This window comes from Gouania willdenowi, chromosome 19 (assembly GCF_900634775.1).
Source record: "Gouania willdenowi chromosome 19, fGouWil2.1, whole genome shotgun sequence".
Classification (NCBI taxonomy): Eukaryota; Metazoa; Chordata; class Actinopteri; order Blenniiformes; family Gobiesocidae; genus Gouania; species Gouania willdenowi.
This window is the reverse complement of record NC_041062.1, coordinates 10125998-10144250: the sequence shown is the minus strand read 5'-3', so window position 1 is coordinate 10144250 and position 18253 is coordinate 10125998. Positions and strand designations below refer to the sequence as shown.

The 18253-nt window shown below is 37.2% G+C and overlaps 2 protein-coding genes across 4 annotated transcripts; both read left to right on the top strand.

Moving 5' to 3' along the window:
- Positions 1 to 817: 817 nt before the first annotated feature.
- hoxb5b (homeobox B5b) lies at positions 818 to 2507 on the top strand. The gene is made up of 2 exons (XM_028475969.1): positions 818 to 1556; positions 2221 to 2507. The coding sequence occupies exons 1-2, from the start codon at positions 959 to 961 to the stop codon at positions 2466 to 2468; spliced, it is 846 nt and encodes a 281-aa protein (XP_028331770.1). The 5' UTR covers positions 818 to 958; the 3' UTR covers positions 2469 to 2507.
- A 7966-nt stretch (positions 2508 to 10473) lies between these two features.
- hoxb1b (homeobox B1b) lies at positions 10474 to 18016 on the top strand. Of its 3 annotated transcripts, none has more exons than XM_028476980.1 (3): positions 10474 to 10514; positions 15904 to 16619; positions 17619 to 18016. In XM_028476980.1, the coding sequence occupies exons 2-3, from the start codon at positions 16121 to 16123 to the stop codon at positions 17861 to 17863; spliced, it is 744 nt and encodes a 247-aa protein (XP_028332781.1). In that variant the 5' UTR covers positions 10474 to 10514; positions 15904 to 16120; the 3' UTR covers positions 17864 to 18016. The 3 variants fall into 3 exon arrangements, with proteins under 3 accessions (XP_028332781.1, XP_028332782.1, XP_028332783.1); XM_028476981.1 differs by lacking the exon at positions 10474 to 10514 and having other exon boundaries at positions 15831 to 16029; positions 16115 to 16619; XM_028476982.1 differs by lacking the exon at positions 10474 to 10514 and having other exon boundaries at positions 15831 to 16619; positions 17557 to 17785.
- Positions 18017 to 18253: the final 237 nt, after the last annotated feature.

Below are 18253 nucleotides of genomic sequence, written 5' to 3'. Positions count from 1 at the left end.
AACGGGATATTCTGCAAAGAAACAAGTAAAAAAAAAAAAAAGGGTGAAAAAAGTACATTAATCTTTTGTTTTGTTTTCTTATAGATATGCTGATATATATATTTAATTAATTTAATTACCAACAGAAAAAAAAATCTAAGACATGTTTGGATGGAATTTAGTTTAGTCTAGTTAAGACAAAAAGAAATACAAGAATACATTGTCTGACATTCAGAATAAAAGTAGCATTAAACATTTTAACAGAAACTAAAAATCCAATATTACCTTGATTTTATTTCACATGGTCAGTTATGATAAGATGGGATTTTAAGTTTATAATCTTTATCTCACGTCAGGATGAAATTAGGTTTGAGATGTTTTAGGAAATAATGTTTAGCTTCTTTATTTCTTAGAAATGAGCCACAAACATCGCTGACTGAAAACATTCCGTTATATGAACATTTAAACTATTTAAACTCTGCGTAACACCGACAGTTGGAGATCATTTCTATTGTGGCACTCGGTGCGTAAAAGCTCCATCCGCGTGTCGGACACGGCTCCGTTACGCGCTACCTGAGCCTTCTGTGGCTCACTCTATGGCCGTGTTGGATGAGTGATGGACGCACGATGGACGCCTCCTCGGGTTGATGCCACCGCAGGCCGGAAGATGGCGCTGTCTGCCCGCGCGGCTGTGCGCGGCGCAGCGGGGAGGCACCATTGACTGGAGCCCTAACGACCATTATTTCGTCATCATTTGTAACCATGGAGCATGAATTACCTCTTGAAGTCATCAGAGAGGATTTACGACTGGTCAACAAAGGCACGTGATTCTGAACGCGCTCCCATATTTGGCCGCATACCTGGCAAAGTACAGTAGGGCTTCATTGCTTATAATTCATGATTGCTTCCATAAATCGTGCAAACACACAGGATTATAGCGACAAAGATCTACAAATCGAGGCTTTAAAAATCCAAGCAAATGAGCTCTTACTTTGTAAACTCGTTCTCGGGGCGCTATCCGAATGGCTCCGACTATCAGTTACTAAATTATGGGAGTAACGGCGCTGTGAGCGGATCCTTCAGAGACCCTGGCACCATGCACTCCGGGTCTTTCGGCTACAACTACAATGGCATGGACCTAACGGTGAACCGCACCAACCCCGGTGGCCACTTCCAGGCCGTGCGCGAGGACGCACGGGGCTTCGGTCAGGACGCGCGCTACAGACAGACGCCCAACTGCTCGCTGTCGTCCGCGGACCCGGTGCCGCCGTCGTGCGCGTCGGCTGGCCGCGAGCCCGCGGACCTGAAGAACAACTCCTCTCCCTCGGACCGGAGCGCGACCTCCGGCCTCAATAAAAGCAGCAGCAGCAACGCGCACTTCACGGACATCGAGGACGTGGCGACCATCAGCTCTGAGACCGAGGAGGGCGCGCACGGCAGCGGCACCGGTACCGGTACGGCCCCACAGCAGCAGCAGCAACAGCAGGAGCCCGGGGCCACATCCTCTACACCCGCTCCCAACGACTGCCAGACGCCGCAGATTTTCCCCTGGATGAGGAAGCTCCACATCAGCCACGGTACACGCACTCACTCACGCACTATTTTACTGTGTCACACTGATGGCCATAAAGCTGTCAGCCTGTGTGTGCGCGTGATGCGCGGGTCCGGAGCTGCTCAGTGGGTCAGATGCGTGTCCGGCTTGGACGTGTTGGTGCTTTGCATGTTCTCCCTGCTTGATTGCACCACGCACAGAAACACACGAGCTTTTTTCCATTACGCACAGATTTGCACATTTAGTTGGAAACAGGAACACGACATTTGAACGTGCGTGACGCACAAATCAAACAAACAGCTATTAATCAATTGATTAATGAATGAATTAGGAATTGTTTAGAATGTATTTAGTATATGAAACACTTTACTGTGTGTTAAATATCATTCAAACTGCTCGTGCACACCTGAGGATATAAGCACGCACCATTTATATTTGTATACAGTGAATAATATCGTTTGTATTAAATGATTTTAAAAGCCTTTCTATGATATTTTTTGTTCACATTCTCCTGCTTTACGCATTGAACAGATGGACAGATGGAGTGATCATATTTTATCAGACACATAGTGTATGCTTGAAGATTTCCATGTCCTTTACGCACGAACACACAGCCTTTAGTGGAGCAGAACTAGAGGTGAAAGCATGTGGTCGCTAACGCTGTGGATATTTTGTGTATAAACTTGTAGACATGACCGGACCGGACGGGAAAAGGGCCCGAACCGCGTACACCCGCTACCAGACGCTAGAGCTGGAGAAAGAGTTTCACTTCAATAGATACCTGACCCGGAGGAGGAGGATAGAGATAGCCCACGCCCTGTGTCTCTCAGAGAGACAGATCAAAATCTGGTTTCAGAACCGCAGGATGAAGTGGAAGAAGGACAATAAGCTGAAGAGCATGAGCCTGGTGACGGGAGGGAGCGCCTTCCACAACTGAGCCTGTGCGCGTGCGTGCGTGTGTGTGTGTGTGTGTGTGTGTGTGTGTGTGTGTGTGTGTGTGTGTGTGTGTGTGTGTGTGTGTGTGTGTGTGTGTGCGTGCGTGTGCGTGTGAAGGATAAAAGTAAATCTTTAAAAATGAGGAAAACATGAGTACTGTAAGCATGTGACTGTGATAGAAACACGTGTTGTTGTTTGTGTTGTTGTTGATAGTTTTTAGTGTTGGAAACAAAACAAAAACAACATGTAAATACTCGCTGTCTCTTTAGCTCTCTATTATATATATCTATCTCCCATTCTTGAAGGTGTTTTATTGTGATGTTGTCGCCGGTCGAACACGCAGGACTTAATAAGTCATTTGAAAAAGAAGAAAAGATAAAGTTGGTGTTTAAACCTCGTGCTGCTCTTCATTGATTGAATGTAATAATCTTTGTATTTCGGGGCCATTCAAAGCGCTTTAGTGTAACTTTACTGTTTAACATGGACTCTGAAGCCGATGTGTAGATATTATTATTATTATTATTATTATTATTATTATTATTATTATTATTATTATTATTATTATTTTTAATAATGATCTATTCTGGTTCTTGTTTAGATCTAATTATGAACAATGCAAATGTATCAACCTGTCAATGTGATCCAGGCTTATTATTCTGTGCTTATAGGCAGTGATGTATATATAAGCTTCTTCTTCTTCTTCTTCTTTTCTCTCCTCCAATAAGCTTTTTGTATTTGTACGTGAACTCATCGCGCTTGGAAATAAAAGTTTTCCCAATTGCTTTGAACGCGTCTCTCGATCCCGATTGAACAGAACACGATCCGGTTGAACTTTCCTGTTTTAGAAGCTTTGGAAGAACTTTGCGACAAATTCAGACTTAATCAATGATTAACTGATCAGGACGAGTCACGAGCCCACCTCTACACACACTTTTACACACATACACACACACACACACACACACTCAGTGATAAAGAAAAGTAGAAAACTTACCGTTAATTTGCCGCAAAAAGACGCGCGTGAGGGAAAAACTAAATATCCCCAAAAAGTGAGGCCGCTATGAGCTTAGTGCACGAGGGAAGTTGGTAAAAAGATTGTATAGAATAGGCCCCTGTATGACTTACAGAGTGGGACAAGTCACGTGACGTCCATAAAGTTGGGTTTTATGGTTTTGGGGAGTAGACAATGTACTATATAATTCACATGGTTGAATGAAAGTGACGGTTTAAGTGCGCGCACGGACCGTGAGAGGCTGGACAGGAAGGAAGTGTCCATGTGTGGGAAACCAGAAGTCCTCAGGAAACACTTCCTCAACCCAAAGTATCCACTTTAAATTAAACAAACAACAACAAAAAAACTCTGAACACTTTCTCATTTATCAGACTTTAAATCTAAAGAAACCTACAATTTAAATATCAACAATTTTTACACAGAAATAAACTGTTATAAGATATACACTGCGAGTTTATATTTAACTTTGGAAGTTTGGAGATTTTAGGTAAAGTTAAAATTAAAATAAAAAATCATAAATCTGTATTTTTATTATAATAAATATGAATGTCGATGTGATTCAAACAAACCTCGAGATGTTGTTTGTATCGACTCTGATTTTTATGCAGAAAAAAACTTTGAATTGAGCAAAAAATAGTACACAACATCAAAACGCAACTTTACACTTGTCCTTAAAAAGAATAGGCGTTTGTGTGTGTGTGTGTGTGTGTGTGTGTGTGTGTGTGTTAAAACCGTCACACATATGAATACATTTGTCACAAAAAATGCACAAAACCTTTTTTTTGTCATGCTTTGAACAAACTAACTTTTTATATAAGAAAAAAGTTTCACCCAAAAATTTAATAAAAGTTTTTTGTTATGTAAATGTCAATAATTTTACTTCCAAATTTAAAATAAAAACACTCAAAATGTCACAAATTTTTAAATGTAAAAAGGAGGAAACTATTGGGGTTTCCAACATACCGCCTGCAGCTCAGAAAAGAATCCTAAAATACTTTAATCAAGGCCTGAGGAGCAGAATCCTGTTTTTATTTCCAACTTCGATGGTTTAAAGAATTAAAGGGAGATTCAGAATAAGTGAATCCTTAAATGTCAGACCTGTATATAAACCTGATTGAATTTAATGTTAGAAAAAAGATTTCAATTTAAAACATCTCTCTAAAAAAATGAAATTAATCAACTATTAATATTTTTGTTTAATATTAAACGGTTTAAATTCAATCTAAGAAGGTTTTTAGAAATGTTAAAACACAAACAATTAATTAGGGAGGTTCAAAAACAATATTGTAATCTATAATAAAGCAGCTGAATAATCTCGTGTTTGTGAAGATGCTTTAAATTCATGTCAGAAAATACCAAAAAAAAAGTTTATATTAAGAATTTAATTCAACTCAACTTTAATTATTAGTCAACTCATGGAAATCATCACAAAATACGAAACATACGTTTAGGTTTTTTTAAAAAAATTTTTATTCACCATCCTTTTTATTAAAGTAATAATTCATCTTTAAAAAAGGATGAATTTTGACTCTTTAAAGGTGAAAAGGTTCAGAAATCATCATCGATCTTAGTTTAACAAAAAGGAAACAATAAATACATTTGCTTGTGAATCCAACGTTAGATTAAAAGCTCTGAGAGAAGCTGCTTATGACCCGAACTTGAGCCGCTGCCCGTGATTTATGATCGTCACCGAGTCACCGAGTCATGGAGCGGCCAAAGGTCAAAGCCCGGGCACGGAGCCCCTATGCCTCTGCAGCAGAGTCATAGGCAACTGGCGGCCCGGGGCCCTCATGTGGCCCTGGGTCTAATTTTGTGCTGCAACCAAAACAAATCCCCCAAATTGTATTTCAAGAAGTTGGAAGGAATATAAAACCCAACGTAAAACCCAGTGACCATCACCGCACTACACGAGACTTTTTCACGCAACTTTAGCAAAAGAAAAGCTTTGTACACAAATTCAGCACGAAATTAGAAACAAAACAAAAAAACGCTTTAATCCGTGTTGTGTTTTTTATTCTGTTAATTTTTATTTGTTTTAGTTTTATTTTGTTTATTAACTATTTTTTTTTATTTGGTTTGTTCTGTTTTCTTTATTTTGTTCATTCAGTTATTTTTTTTTTAAATTATTTTGTTTATACTGTATTAGTATATTTTGTTCATACTGTTTATTTCGTTTATTTTATTTGTTCTTTTATTTATTATTCTGTTTATTATTTTATTTTTAATTCTGTTTATATTTGTTTATTTTATTTTGTTTATTGTATTTATTTTGTTATTAGATTTTCTGAGTTTGAGAAAATTTTACTTTGTCATATAGTTGCAAATGTGATTTTTACATTTTAGGTGCAAAAAAAACCCCGTTTTTAATTCATAAATAAAAAGTTTAAAAAAGCACCATTCTGGATTTATTTTATTATATTTTAATTTAATTGTTGGGTTGTTGTTGTTTTTCTAATTATTTTAATGATTTTTCATAAATGTGAAAGTCAGTCCTAGAATGTTTTTATTTCTTGAGGATTATTTTGTATTTGTGTGTTTACTTTTTTATGTGTGGAGCGTTTTTAAGCATCAATTTTGCTTTATGGCGCCATTAAAGCGCCATTAGTGAGCTGCAGTGCAGCGGCTCCACCGGCAGAGGGCGGCTCAGACCGACCCAGAGGATGATGGATGACTTTCCATCAGCCAAAAACAGTGTGTGTGTGTGTGTGTGTGTGTGTGTGTGTGTGTGTGTGTGTGTGTGTGTGTGTGTGTGTGTGTGTGTGTGTGTGTGTGTGTGTGTGTGTGCGTGTGTGTGTGTGCCCGCCACAGTTGTTTAAAAATGAGTGATTTACTGAGCATTGATAAATAAATATCAAATTAAATTAATTAATATAAATATTTTGCTAGATAAAGTAAATTTTTTATATATATATATATATATATTTCTATTTTAACAGATGAGAAACATTCCTTTGGTTCAGTTTTCTTGTTTTCTCTTAGTAAATAATTTTCTCGTATTATTTTTTAGCAGTAAATTGATCTTAAGATTAACATTCCCATCTTAATTTAGGAATAAAAACAGTAAATGTGAACTTGTAGTGCCCTTCAAAAAAAAAAAAAAAAAAAAACACACACACACACAAGCATGATTAGGAGAACAAGCAAACTGCACAGAAAGGCCATGAACTTATTAGCTTTGTGTGCTCATAAACTGAAATATTTAGAGTCTTTAACAGCCGTGAAGGTGATCATTATAGAGTGAGCACAAAGCAATCACTCCTTTAATAGTACAGCAGGGTCATGGAGAGGACTGGGCACACCTGAGTGGAAACAGGAGGACAAACACTTGTTTACTCCATACACAGAATGACTAAAGTGGGAGTGTAACAACACATTTTCTGTTCCTGGAGCAGCACCGTTCCCCTCTCAAAGACACAGAAACAGGAAATAAAACACACACGTCATTCATGTGTTCACTACTAATCCTTGTGTGTTTCATGTTTATTCCTGATGCTTAATGAATCCGTGAAGATTATCACACTTTAAAATCCCATTTCATCACCCTTTCCACCATTTTTGGCCACATTTAACCCATTTCATTTCTGATTAAAACAAGGGTTTCTATCTTTAAGAGGACTATATACTATATGGCCCAAATAATAGTAAACTACCTGGATAACAGTGGATATTATTCAGATAAATAAATAAATGTGTTTATCACAGATTCATAGAACAATGGACCATCATTCTGCTGATTTTATGGATGGGCCCCAAAAAGCTCCCCTTTATTGCCCCTTAAGATGGTCCTGTCTCCACATGTTCTTCAATGTTCGTCTGTGTTTAACCATCTTCAGGTACTGGGGGTCCCCGCTCTCTGGAACCTTTATTGACCCCTACTATTGATCATCCAGTAGAAGAAGGTAAAACATTAAAAAAAACAACATGAAGAATCAATGTGTAAGATGTAAAAATATCAACAAATTCAACCTCAAAATACACAAATTCAGATTTTTTTTTTAAAGCAAAACTTTATATTTTTCCAAAATCCTGAATTTTTTTTCAAATCTTCCACAAAGCTTTCCCAAAATAAATAACAATTAATCACAAAATCATGTAAATTTTGGTGATATTTGTCAGTTAGTGCTTGGATATTGTCGATGCCTTAAATACTTTTCACATCGTTTAAACGCGAAAGTGCAAAGTAGGGCATTTTATTATAAACATTTGTTATTTTCCTGCCTATAATCTTCAGCCATATTAGGTCAAACTGGTTCATATCTGGGCCATGAATTAACTTACACTTCATATCTCTGCCCTATGGGTTAAAAAAAAGTCCCAAAATAGCTTTTAATCTATTAATATATGCCAAACACTTTGTATTAAATTCAATTTCTGTCTGAAGATGAGACATTTCCGGCAGTAAATGTGTTTGTTTTTAAGGATTTGAAGTATTTTTATGTGCACGAGTAAATGTGGAGCTTTGTCTCCTCGTGTCCCTGAATTAATTCACTGCCATCAATCGTTTGTGTTTGGACGGGAGAATCCTGAACATAATGGACAGGAGGAGGAGGAGGAGGAGGAGGAGGAGGAGGAAGAGGAGGGATGCAAAGTGCTGCTGCAGGCTTATTGTCATACGTCAGTGTTTATGTTTATGTTTGTACATCTTTATTCAGCACTGACTTATCATGTCAGTGCATCTCCATCCTGCTCCTGCTCCTCCTTTTCCTCCTCCTTCTCCTCCTCCTTCTCCTCCTCCTCCTCCTCCTCCTCCTCCTCTATCATACATCAGGGGACTGTTTATTTTCTTAAACGGTTGCACTTATTGCTGATTTTCTTTGTGTTTTTATGGCACTTTTTATTGGCCATCAGGAGGATTTATCGAGCGTGTGCAGCATGTTACCAGTTCACCGCCTCACCTGGGTATCCTGCAGTACAGTTACAAGGTATAATGAGAACAATGTGGAGCAATGTGGATTAATAGCACCAGGTGCAAATTAAGGCTCCATTGACATGAGGCAGAAATGAACCCAGGAAACGTCACCTTATCAATCCACTAATGAGCAGTAAATATCAGTCATCAATCAATAGAAAAATAATATTCATTTATAATTTCACATTTATCTTTGAATTAGAGCACCCATAAAAAAAAGAATAAAAATCCTTGTATCAATAATATTAATCATTTACCGGCCCACAAAGTCTACTAAAAAACCCCTAAACATGTATAATTATTATTAGGATTTAGAAACAATATCCTTATTTTTTACATTTTGCTCTCTGAAAACATCAAACCATCAAATTATTCTTACTCTTATTGCTATTATTGTTCTTATACTTATTCCTATTATTCAGAATAACAATACATTTGTTACAGAGGCTCGAGAAATCTTACAAATGAAAAGAAGAAACATTAAACAAAGAAAACAAAGAAAATAAAAAATAAAACATACATATTCAAGCAAATTACAAATACAAGTGCATACATAAAGGATTAAAGTAGAAAAATAAATAATAATAATCATAATAGTAATAATAACAAATATACAAATATATAAAAACATTACACAGATATATACAAAAATCATGACTCAAGAACCAAGAATCAATTATTCTGTTTTTATTGTATTCTTCTTCTTCTTCTTATTCTTATTCTTATTATTATTATTATTATTATTATTATTATTATTATTAATATTATTATTGCAAAGTAAACGTGGATTGATATGTGACATTTAAACCCTGAAAGTGATGTGTGCACCTGAATGCAACACAGAGTCCAGACATACATGAGGACATAGTGCAATTATTTGTTGTAATTTGCTGAAAATCCAATAATCAAAAGTGTGTGCGTGTGTGTGCGTGTTGCATCACAGATCAAAGGCTCCGTTTTCATTCAATAGTTAAAAATTACCTCCATCAGCCAATCAGGTCGATCAGCTCCGACGTGACGGTGAGCGATCACAGCGCCGCCGATCGATCAGCCGCGACCGTGACGTCACGTACGTCACCCCTCCCCCCACCCCCCCAATGCTGAAGATGATCAAACCAAACCCTTTCACTTTGTGTTCTCACGTAAAGAATGAAACACGAGGCCTAAAAATGAACTTCAGTGAGTGTTTAAAAATAAAAAAGCATCTGTTATGGGGTTAGATTTGTATTTATTTGTATCTTTATTATTCAATTCAAAAGACTTGTCAATAAAGAAAAAAAAAAACATTTCTAATTAGAGAAAAAAAAGGAGTTCAAATGCAAAAAAACCCAAAAAAACAAACATTTGAGACCCAAATAATTGTGCGGAATCATATTGCATTCACTTGAAAAAAAAAGAACAATTCATGAACAATTAATTTTTTGGTCTGTTTTTTTTTTGTACTATTTTTCTTTTCTTTTTTTTTTCAGAGTAATTTTACTTTGTTCTACGGACACTTTTTTTTCTTCAGATTTTCGGAGTAATTTTTTTCAGTTTTTACGGAGTAAATTTTTCTTTTTTTTTCGTGCCCTCATAAAGTCCATAGACTATATGTATTTTATGCCTTCAAATTAGAACTATCTGTCTTAAACTAAGTTGAAAGTACATTTTTATCAAATTAAACAAACCGGCCATGTTTCCTCTCAATAAAGAAATAAATAAATATGTTGTTTCAAATGGCCTCTAAGCTCAGAAAAAAAAGGAAAAAAAAAAAAAAACAAATGCATGAAAAACAAACCAAACAAATACATTATTCAGAAAAATCGGATTTTTTTTTTCATGTGAATGCAATAAGCTTCCGTACATTTAATCACCTTTTTTTTAATTGAAATGTTGTTTTGTTTTTTAATTGAATAATAAAGACACACACATGTACCTCCATCCTCTGTGTGTTCTCAGTGATTACCTCACAGAGCACGAGCTTGCATCAGCAGAAAGGATCTCTTTCCTGCACGCGCACACGCCTCACACACGCACACGCACACGCAGAGCGGTGTGAGCTGCAGGAACAACAACTCACACACTTTGGTTTGAGCTTCAGATTCAGATGCAGAACATCACGACGAGGACGGGACTGGAACGGAGAGGTGAGTGGTGTGTGTGTGTGTGTGTGTGTGTGTGTGTGTGTGTGTGTGTGTGTGTGTGTGTGTGTGTGTGTGTGTGTGTGTGTGTGTGTGTGTGTGTGTGTGTGTGTAGCTGAAGGCTACCGTGCGTGTCTTTATGATTTATGAGCCCAGAGCGGAGCGGCGGTTCACACAGAGTTCATAAAGAAGAAGAAGCTGCTGCTGTGGAGCTATACGAGCAACACACACACACACACACACACACACACACACACACACACACACACACACACACACAGAAAAAGCAGCTAAAAACAACTGGAAAAAGAATGGATTTTTTTTTTCGTGCACGGAGAGCTCGTGCGTGTGTTTCCCGCGTGCGTGTGAATGTTGAGTTGATTCGATGTGATTTTAATCATGATTTAAAAATGTTTCAGCTTTGCGTTTTTTATCAACACGCGCGCATTTCTCACATTTCGATGAATTTCGTTTTATTTCTGTTTCTTTTTGTGCTTCTTGTTGATGTGAAATGAAATCCTCCATTTTACACCATCAATATGATTACATCTTATCTTCCACATTTTTTTTTTACAGTTAATTCGCATAAAATATCCCCCGTCAGAAATATTTAACGAAATAAATAAACAAGTTGTTATAAATAAATATATAAAAATAATAAAGAAATAAACAAGGAATAAATAGTAAACACCTTTCAGTAAAATCGTTTATCAATATGATCCCAAAACATGTTGTCATAGTTACCTAAACATTAGATATTAGTATTTAGAACGATATATATCGTCATTGTCTCTATCATGCTCATTTTCAGCTTTTACATCCTAATAATGTATTTTTTTTACTACATGCTAAACAAAAAATTATATTTAAAATGAAATGACATTTAAAATAATATTTAAAAAAATAATAATATTCAGATGCAACATCTATATTAAATAAATCCTAAATAGAATAACGACAAACAAAGACTGACTCCTTAAAACAATGAACGATCCTTATTTTAATCTTAATGCTGATTTATTTTTCTCTGCTGATATAATTTACTGTATGATAAATGTTGTATTTACGTTGTGTTGAACATTATAAAGCATGAGGTTTAAATATATTATTTTATCCCTCATTTAAAACCAAAAACAAATAATTATACATTATCCTTTTTAGAAAACATACAAATCTGAACTGATTGAAGTTGGGATGATAAACAATGTCCGTTGTTCACTTTTAGGTTACATTTCATTGTCTTAAAACATCTTATATTCTCTTCTTGTGCACATTCTGCACAACTTTGGACTTTTCTCCCTTTGCTCTCACGTTAAACACAGAATGTGTGAATAATGGAGGTAAAAAGCCCAGATTCAGAGGCTGTTGATGTGGCCTCATGGTCTGGAGAGCCTCTCCTATTCATGTCAGCCAACTATTGAGCCCATAAGATGGATCATTAGTGTCCGTCCTCTCTCCTCCTCCTGGATCCTCTCAGGCTCTCTGGAATAAAGCTGCTGCCATGTGACATTTGGCTCCGTCACAAGGTCAGCAGAGGCCGGGCTTTCAATGGAAACATGCAGAAAAGCAGCAGCACGCACCTCCAGCACCAGCACCAGCACCAGCACCAGCACCAGCTCCAGCACCAGCAGATCTTATTCCCGTGGATGAGAGAGACCAGACAGAAGGACGTGAAGAGCAGCAGGAGGAGCTCTGCAGGTTGGTTGGGAATTTAAGGTCAAAAGGTCACAGATTTTCACTGAGGCCTGGGTTTAGACTCACAGGCTCTCAATCTGCAGCAACAATCACAAAACAATAAGATTTACCATTTTTAAATCCTAATTCATTAAGCTATCCTTATTGATTTATTTTTTTCTGTTTCATTTCATTTTAATAATGTAATTTTTTATTTTGTTTATTACTATTTGCTCTTTTTTTGTTGCTGCAGAAGTGTCTGTCTGTCTGTCTGTCTGTCTGTCTGTCTGTCTAAATAAATAAACGTTTAGAAAATTTCAACTTTAATCTTAAAATTTCAACTTTATTCTCAAAATTTAGACTTTATTCTTGAAATTTAGATTTTATTCTCAAAATTTTGACTTTATTCTCAAAATTTTGACTTTAATCTTGAAATTTCAACTTTATTCTCAAAATTTCAACTTTATTCTCAAAATTTAGACTTTATTCTCGAAATTTAGATTTTATTCTCAAAATTTTGACTTTATTCTCAAAATTTTGACTTTAATCTTGAAATTTCAACTTTATTCTCAAAATTTAGACTTTATTCTCAAAATTTGGACTTTATTCTCAAAATTTGGACTTTATTCTCAAAATTTAGACTTTGATTTAAAAATTTTGACTTTATTCTCAAGATTTTGGCTTTAATCTTGAAATTTCAACTTTATTCTCAAAATTTAGACTTTATTCTTAAAATTTAGACATTATTCTCAAAATTTAGACTTTATTTCTGAAATTTTGACTCTATTCTTAAAATTTCAACTTTATTCTTAAAATTTCGACTTTATTCTCAAGATATCGACTTTAATCTTGAAATTTCAACATTATTCTTGAAATTTAGACTTTAATTTTAAAATTTTGACTTTATTCTCAAAATTTAAACTTTAATCTTGAAATTTAAACTTTATTCTCGAAATTTAAACTTTATTATCACAATTTAGACTTTATTCTCAAAACCTAAACTTTCAGTTTCAAAATTTTAATTTTAATAAACTGCGCGGTGACCAATGATCGGAACATTGGTTAGAAAGATGATGATGATGATGATGATGATGATGATGATGAAGGTGTGTCCTGGTGTCCGTCCACAGACACGTGTCCAAGCGCCTCTAAGCGCACACGCACGGCGTACACGAGTGCACAGCTGGTGGAGCTGGAGAAAGAGTTCCACTTCAGTCGCTACGTGAGCAGGAGGAGGAGGGTGGAGTTGGCTGCTCTGCTCCACCTGCAGGAGAGGCAGGTGAAGGTGTGGTTCCAGAACCGCAGGATGAAGCAGAAGAAGGAGGAGAAGGAGGAGGAGAAGGAGGAGAAGCCTCCCCCTACCCTCTCCAGCCTGGGCTACATCCACCTGGGGGGGGACCACCACCCTGGACTCACGCACACCATCAGCAGCTCGTTGTTCAGCCCTGAGGACAGAATTATGCATGCGCCCAAACTCACGCATCTGTAGCTTTGCACGTTCACCTTTATTTCAATATTTATTCATTTCATTTGATCTTTATTCGCACATTAACTTATTTGGATTATTTATTTTTCATCTTTTCATTAATCTGCACGTATTTCACATTTAGACACGCACGGGCCTCGAACACAAACCCATGAGTTTTGTTTGTCCTGTGACTCCAACAATCAAACACTGATTAGATTCACTTTTTTGCAGCCTGAACATTTCAAAAAGATGATGATGATGTAAGGCAGGGATGGGCCCTCTATCACTGCGGGGCCACAAAGATGTGATTGTATCTGATGCGAGAGGCAGGTTATCAACATTAATGTCAGCATTAGAATAATGATTGATCTGAGCACTATGTAATACAGAGGGAAAAAAGGTTTTGCTTTTTTTTCTTTGTGATTTGTGGTTTTGTTTGTTTTTAGCATGTTTGCACGTTTTTGTTATTTTTTGTGTTCTTGTTGTAATTTTGTGTATTTTTTCTGTTATTTTCTGCATTTATGTTGTCGATGTGTGTGTTTTTGGGGTCACTTTCTGTGTTTTTGTTGTTTCAGTATTTTCCTGTCATTTTGTGCATACTTTTGTTGTTTAATGTGTTGTTGTTTTGTGTATTTATAGTCATTTTGTGTATTTTAGGAATTTTGTGTGTGTTTTTGTGTGCTGTGTGATTTTTGCTGTCAGTTTGTGTTTTTGTGGGAGTTATTTTGTGTATTATGTTGGGCTTTATATTCCTTCCAACTTCTTGAGATACAATTTGTGCATGGGGATTTGTTTTGGGAGCCACACAAAATTAGAATGAGGGCCACATGTGGCCCCCGGGCCGCCAGGTGCCTGTCTTACATTGTAAGGAATAGGTTTTTATTTCATCAGATTCTCTGTGTTTTAGGGGAAAGGCTTTTTATTCTAACACATCTTTTGTTCCTTTCAGAGCCAAACATGCTGTCAGTTAGAGGTAGGGGTAGGGGTGTGTAGGGTAGAGGTATAGGGTGGGGGTGGGGGGGTATATAGTTGTAGGGTGTCAGTGTGTGTGAACACATGATGGATCAGTTCATTCAGTGACTGGACACACACACACTGGTTTTTCTGCACATGCAGGCAGACAAATTAGTTACACTTAAACATGAAAAAATAAATTAGACTAAATAAGTCTATAAAAGGCCTACACATAGGCAACTGCCGGCTCGGGGCCCACATGTGGCCTTCTGTCTAATTTTGTGCGGCCCCAAAAGCAAATCTCCAAAAATTGTATTTCAATAAGTTGGAAGGAATATGAAGCCCAAAATAATAAACAAAATAACACAAATCGACAGAAAAATGCACAAAGTACATAAAAGTGCACAAAATATTTCTAAAATACACACAATGACAGACAATGTCATTTAAATTACAGAAAATTACATGAAAATACAGAAAACTACTACAAAAATACAGAAAGTGCCCCCATAAACACACAAATTGATGACATAAGTGCAGAAAATGACAGAAAAATACACAAATTTACAACAAAAAAATATTAAATAACAAAAACACATAAAATGATTTAAAACTGATTTTAGTTCCTTAAATATGATAAAGAAGATGATAAAATAAGAAAAAAGACATTGTTTAAACAAAGCAGAAAACAGTTAAAATTAACAAAAAAGGTGAGAGATTATTAAAATGATGTAAAAGTTGAAAAAAAAAGATGAATCATGACAGAACTTACAGGAAACGTTTCAATCAAAAAGCTAAAATTCAGAGAACATGCAACCTCTGCATATATAGGATCCATTCATTCATTTATCCACAGACCACAATGACTGTGCAAAAGTCCTTTCAATTCTAGTCCTGGAGGGCTGCAGTCCTGCATGCAGATAGCCAGAAGATAGATAGATAGATAGATAGATAGATAGATAGATAGATAGATAGATAGATAGATAGACAGATATAAATAATTGAATTCAAAATAATAATTTTAAACACCTTAGTTGTATAAATATTTATTATTATTTTATTATTATTATTATTATTATTATTATTATTTATTACAATTATTATTTATTACAATTATATTTATTATGTTCCTGCTGATTCTAACACTGACACACACACACACACCTGTGGTTTTCTTTAAATCTCATCTTTTGTAAAGTGTTTATTGATCGTTTTTATTTCTTACTTTTCTTCATTTGAAGCATCAGAGAATTAAGATTTTTTTTTTTTTAATTTTCACTCCTGTGTCTTTTCTTGTAGCCCTGAAAGCAAAGCACATCCGATTGAAGTGTTTGTCATGTAAATCCGATCCGTTTGATGGACGTGACAGAGAGCCGCGGGGCCTCTGCCATTGGCCTTTAGCGGGTCACGTGACGTGTCAGGAAGGTGATAAGAGGCGGAGGGTCGTGTGTCACACTCTGACAGACTAGAGTTAATGATTTGATCCTGATCCTAGTCCTGGTCGCTGCAGGTCAGGATGAACTCGTACCTGGACTACCCGGTGTGCCACAGGGGATACCACGGCCTCAGCCACGGGTACGCGCACTCCAGCCCGTGTGCAACCAGTGAGGCGTACGCAGCGGACGCTCGGCTGGTGACCCCCGCCCTACCGCTGCACCCCCAGGCCCAGACCCAGACCCAGGCCCACTTAGAGCTGCAGTACCCGGGGAGCGGCGTGTACGGGCCTCACGGGCAGGACTACCAGCAGTACCCCCTCGGCCTCGGACTGGGACTCGGCCCGGAGCAGGAGCACGGGTTCCCCCTGCAGGGCCCGGCCCAGGGCCAGGGCTCACCCGTTGGAACCACCGTGGCCCCGTACACCGGGGACAGTCACTACGTGCACTTTGACCAGAGGCCGCAGGAATATCCAGAGAACATTTACGGCAGAATAGCGACGCAGTGCAGAGAGAAGGAAGCAGAGGACACGTCGAAAACCTTCGACTGGATGAAGGTGAAGAGGAACCCTCCTAAAACAGGTCGGTCCACTGCGTAAAATCATGTGTTTAGTTGGAAATCAGAGGCCAGAGTGGACAGGGGGGCGGGGCGGGGGGTAGAACTGTGCGTAAAGGATCCCATATCCAAGCAAGTGTTTTTAATAAGCTTTTTGCTCCCAAATCAGAGCCTAGGCAGGACAGTTAGAGACATGGGAGGGCCATAAATTGTGCGTAAAAGTTTCATCTCTAGCTGATTTAATTGTTGTGGGAACCGATGCCTCCTCAGACCTGAGAAGATGTATTTAAATACCGATTAAAAGCTGTAAAGTGTACGTAAAAGCTGCGTAAAAAGGAAACTTACTCAGTTTGAGTGTCCTATTTAAACTGTAATCTTCTAATGGAGGCTTGTATTGTTGAGGGAAAATCCTTAAGAAACTTAATGCTTTCATTCCAGCTCATTTAATTGTTACATATTATATTTTTGGGTGCAGTGACCAAAGCTTTATTTTGGGATTCAAAACAATTGAGAACTTTTAACTGAATGTAACAGCTGAACGACAGCACAATATAAACTCTATGCATGTTTGTGTCGAGGAAATAATAAAGTGTAAAAGAAAGTTCAAAAACTAACATAAAAAGTTTAGTACAATGTGAGGCTGACTGCTTTAAACAGTTACTGTGATGGAGAATTTAATTTATTACGAGGAAGAAAGTGAAATAATCTAATGGCGTTTTGTTTGTTCTACCATTTTATTTTAGTTTATTTGTACAATTAATATTTGTTTTAGTTTAATTTATATATATATATATATATATATATATATATATATAATGTTTTGTTTTAGTCTAAGCTAAAAAAAAAAACTTATTTATTATTGAATGCATTTCCTTTTTATACGTGCACGTGATACTGTTCAGAGGAAAATGAATCCAGATACTGATTAGTTATCACCTTTGTCACATTGCACATCTACATCAGCTCCATGGCTTCATCCATCCATCCTTCATCCATCCACCCTTCCTCCATCTGCTCCCTTGCAGTGGTCCTGTCAGAGTTGGGCGTTCCAGGCCAGGCCAACGTGATCCGAACCAACTTCAGCACCAAGCAGCTGACGGAGCTGGAGAAGGAGTTCCACTTCAACAAGTACCTGACACGGGCACGGCGCGTGGAAGTGGCGGCCTCCCTGGACCTCAACGAAACCCAGGTGAAGATCTGGTTCCAGAACCGCAGGATGAAGCAGAAGAAGAGGGAGAAGCTGGGCCTGGTGGGGAAGAAGGGTTCATGACCTGTGCCCCAAATGTTTGGAATGTTTGTTTTCATTCATTAGCGTGTCCTTGTTTGCACTATTTATTTACAGGGTATCTGTTGTATTGTTGAAGGAAAATGAGCTTCATCCATGTGATGGGAAGGAGGGAACCTCAGGAACTTTTAAACAACATGTGGGAAAAAAACGTTTTAATGTTTTCAATTGAAGATAAAGTTGTTATATGCACATTTTTACTGGAAATGGAAATTAAAAAAAATGAAGAATGCAGGTTTGATGTTTTTTTGACACAACAGTGAAGGCCTCACACTTTAATGCAGGGATTCTCAACCTTGGAGTCAGGACCCCATTTGGGTTCGTGAGACACTGGGAGGTGGTCGCCAGATGCTTTCAAGAAACTTATTATTATTT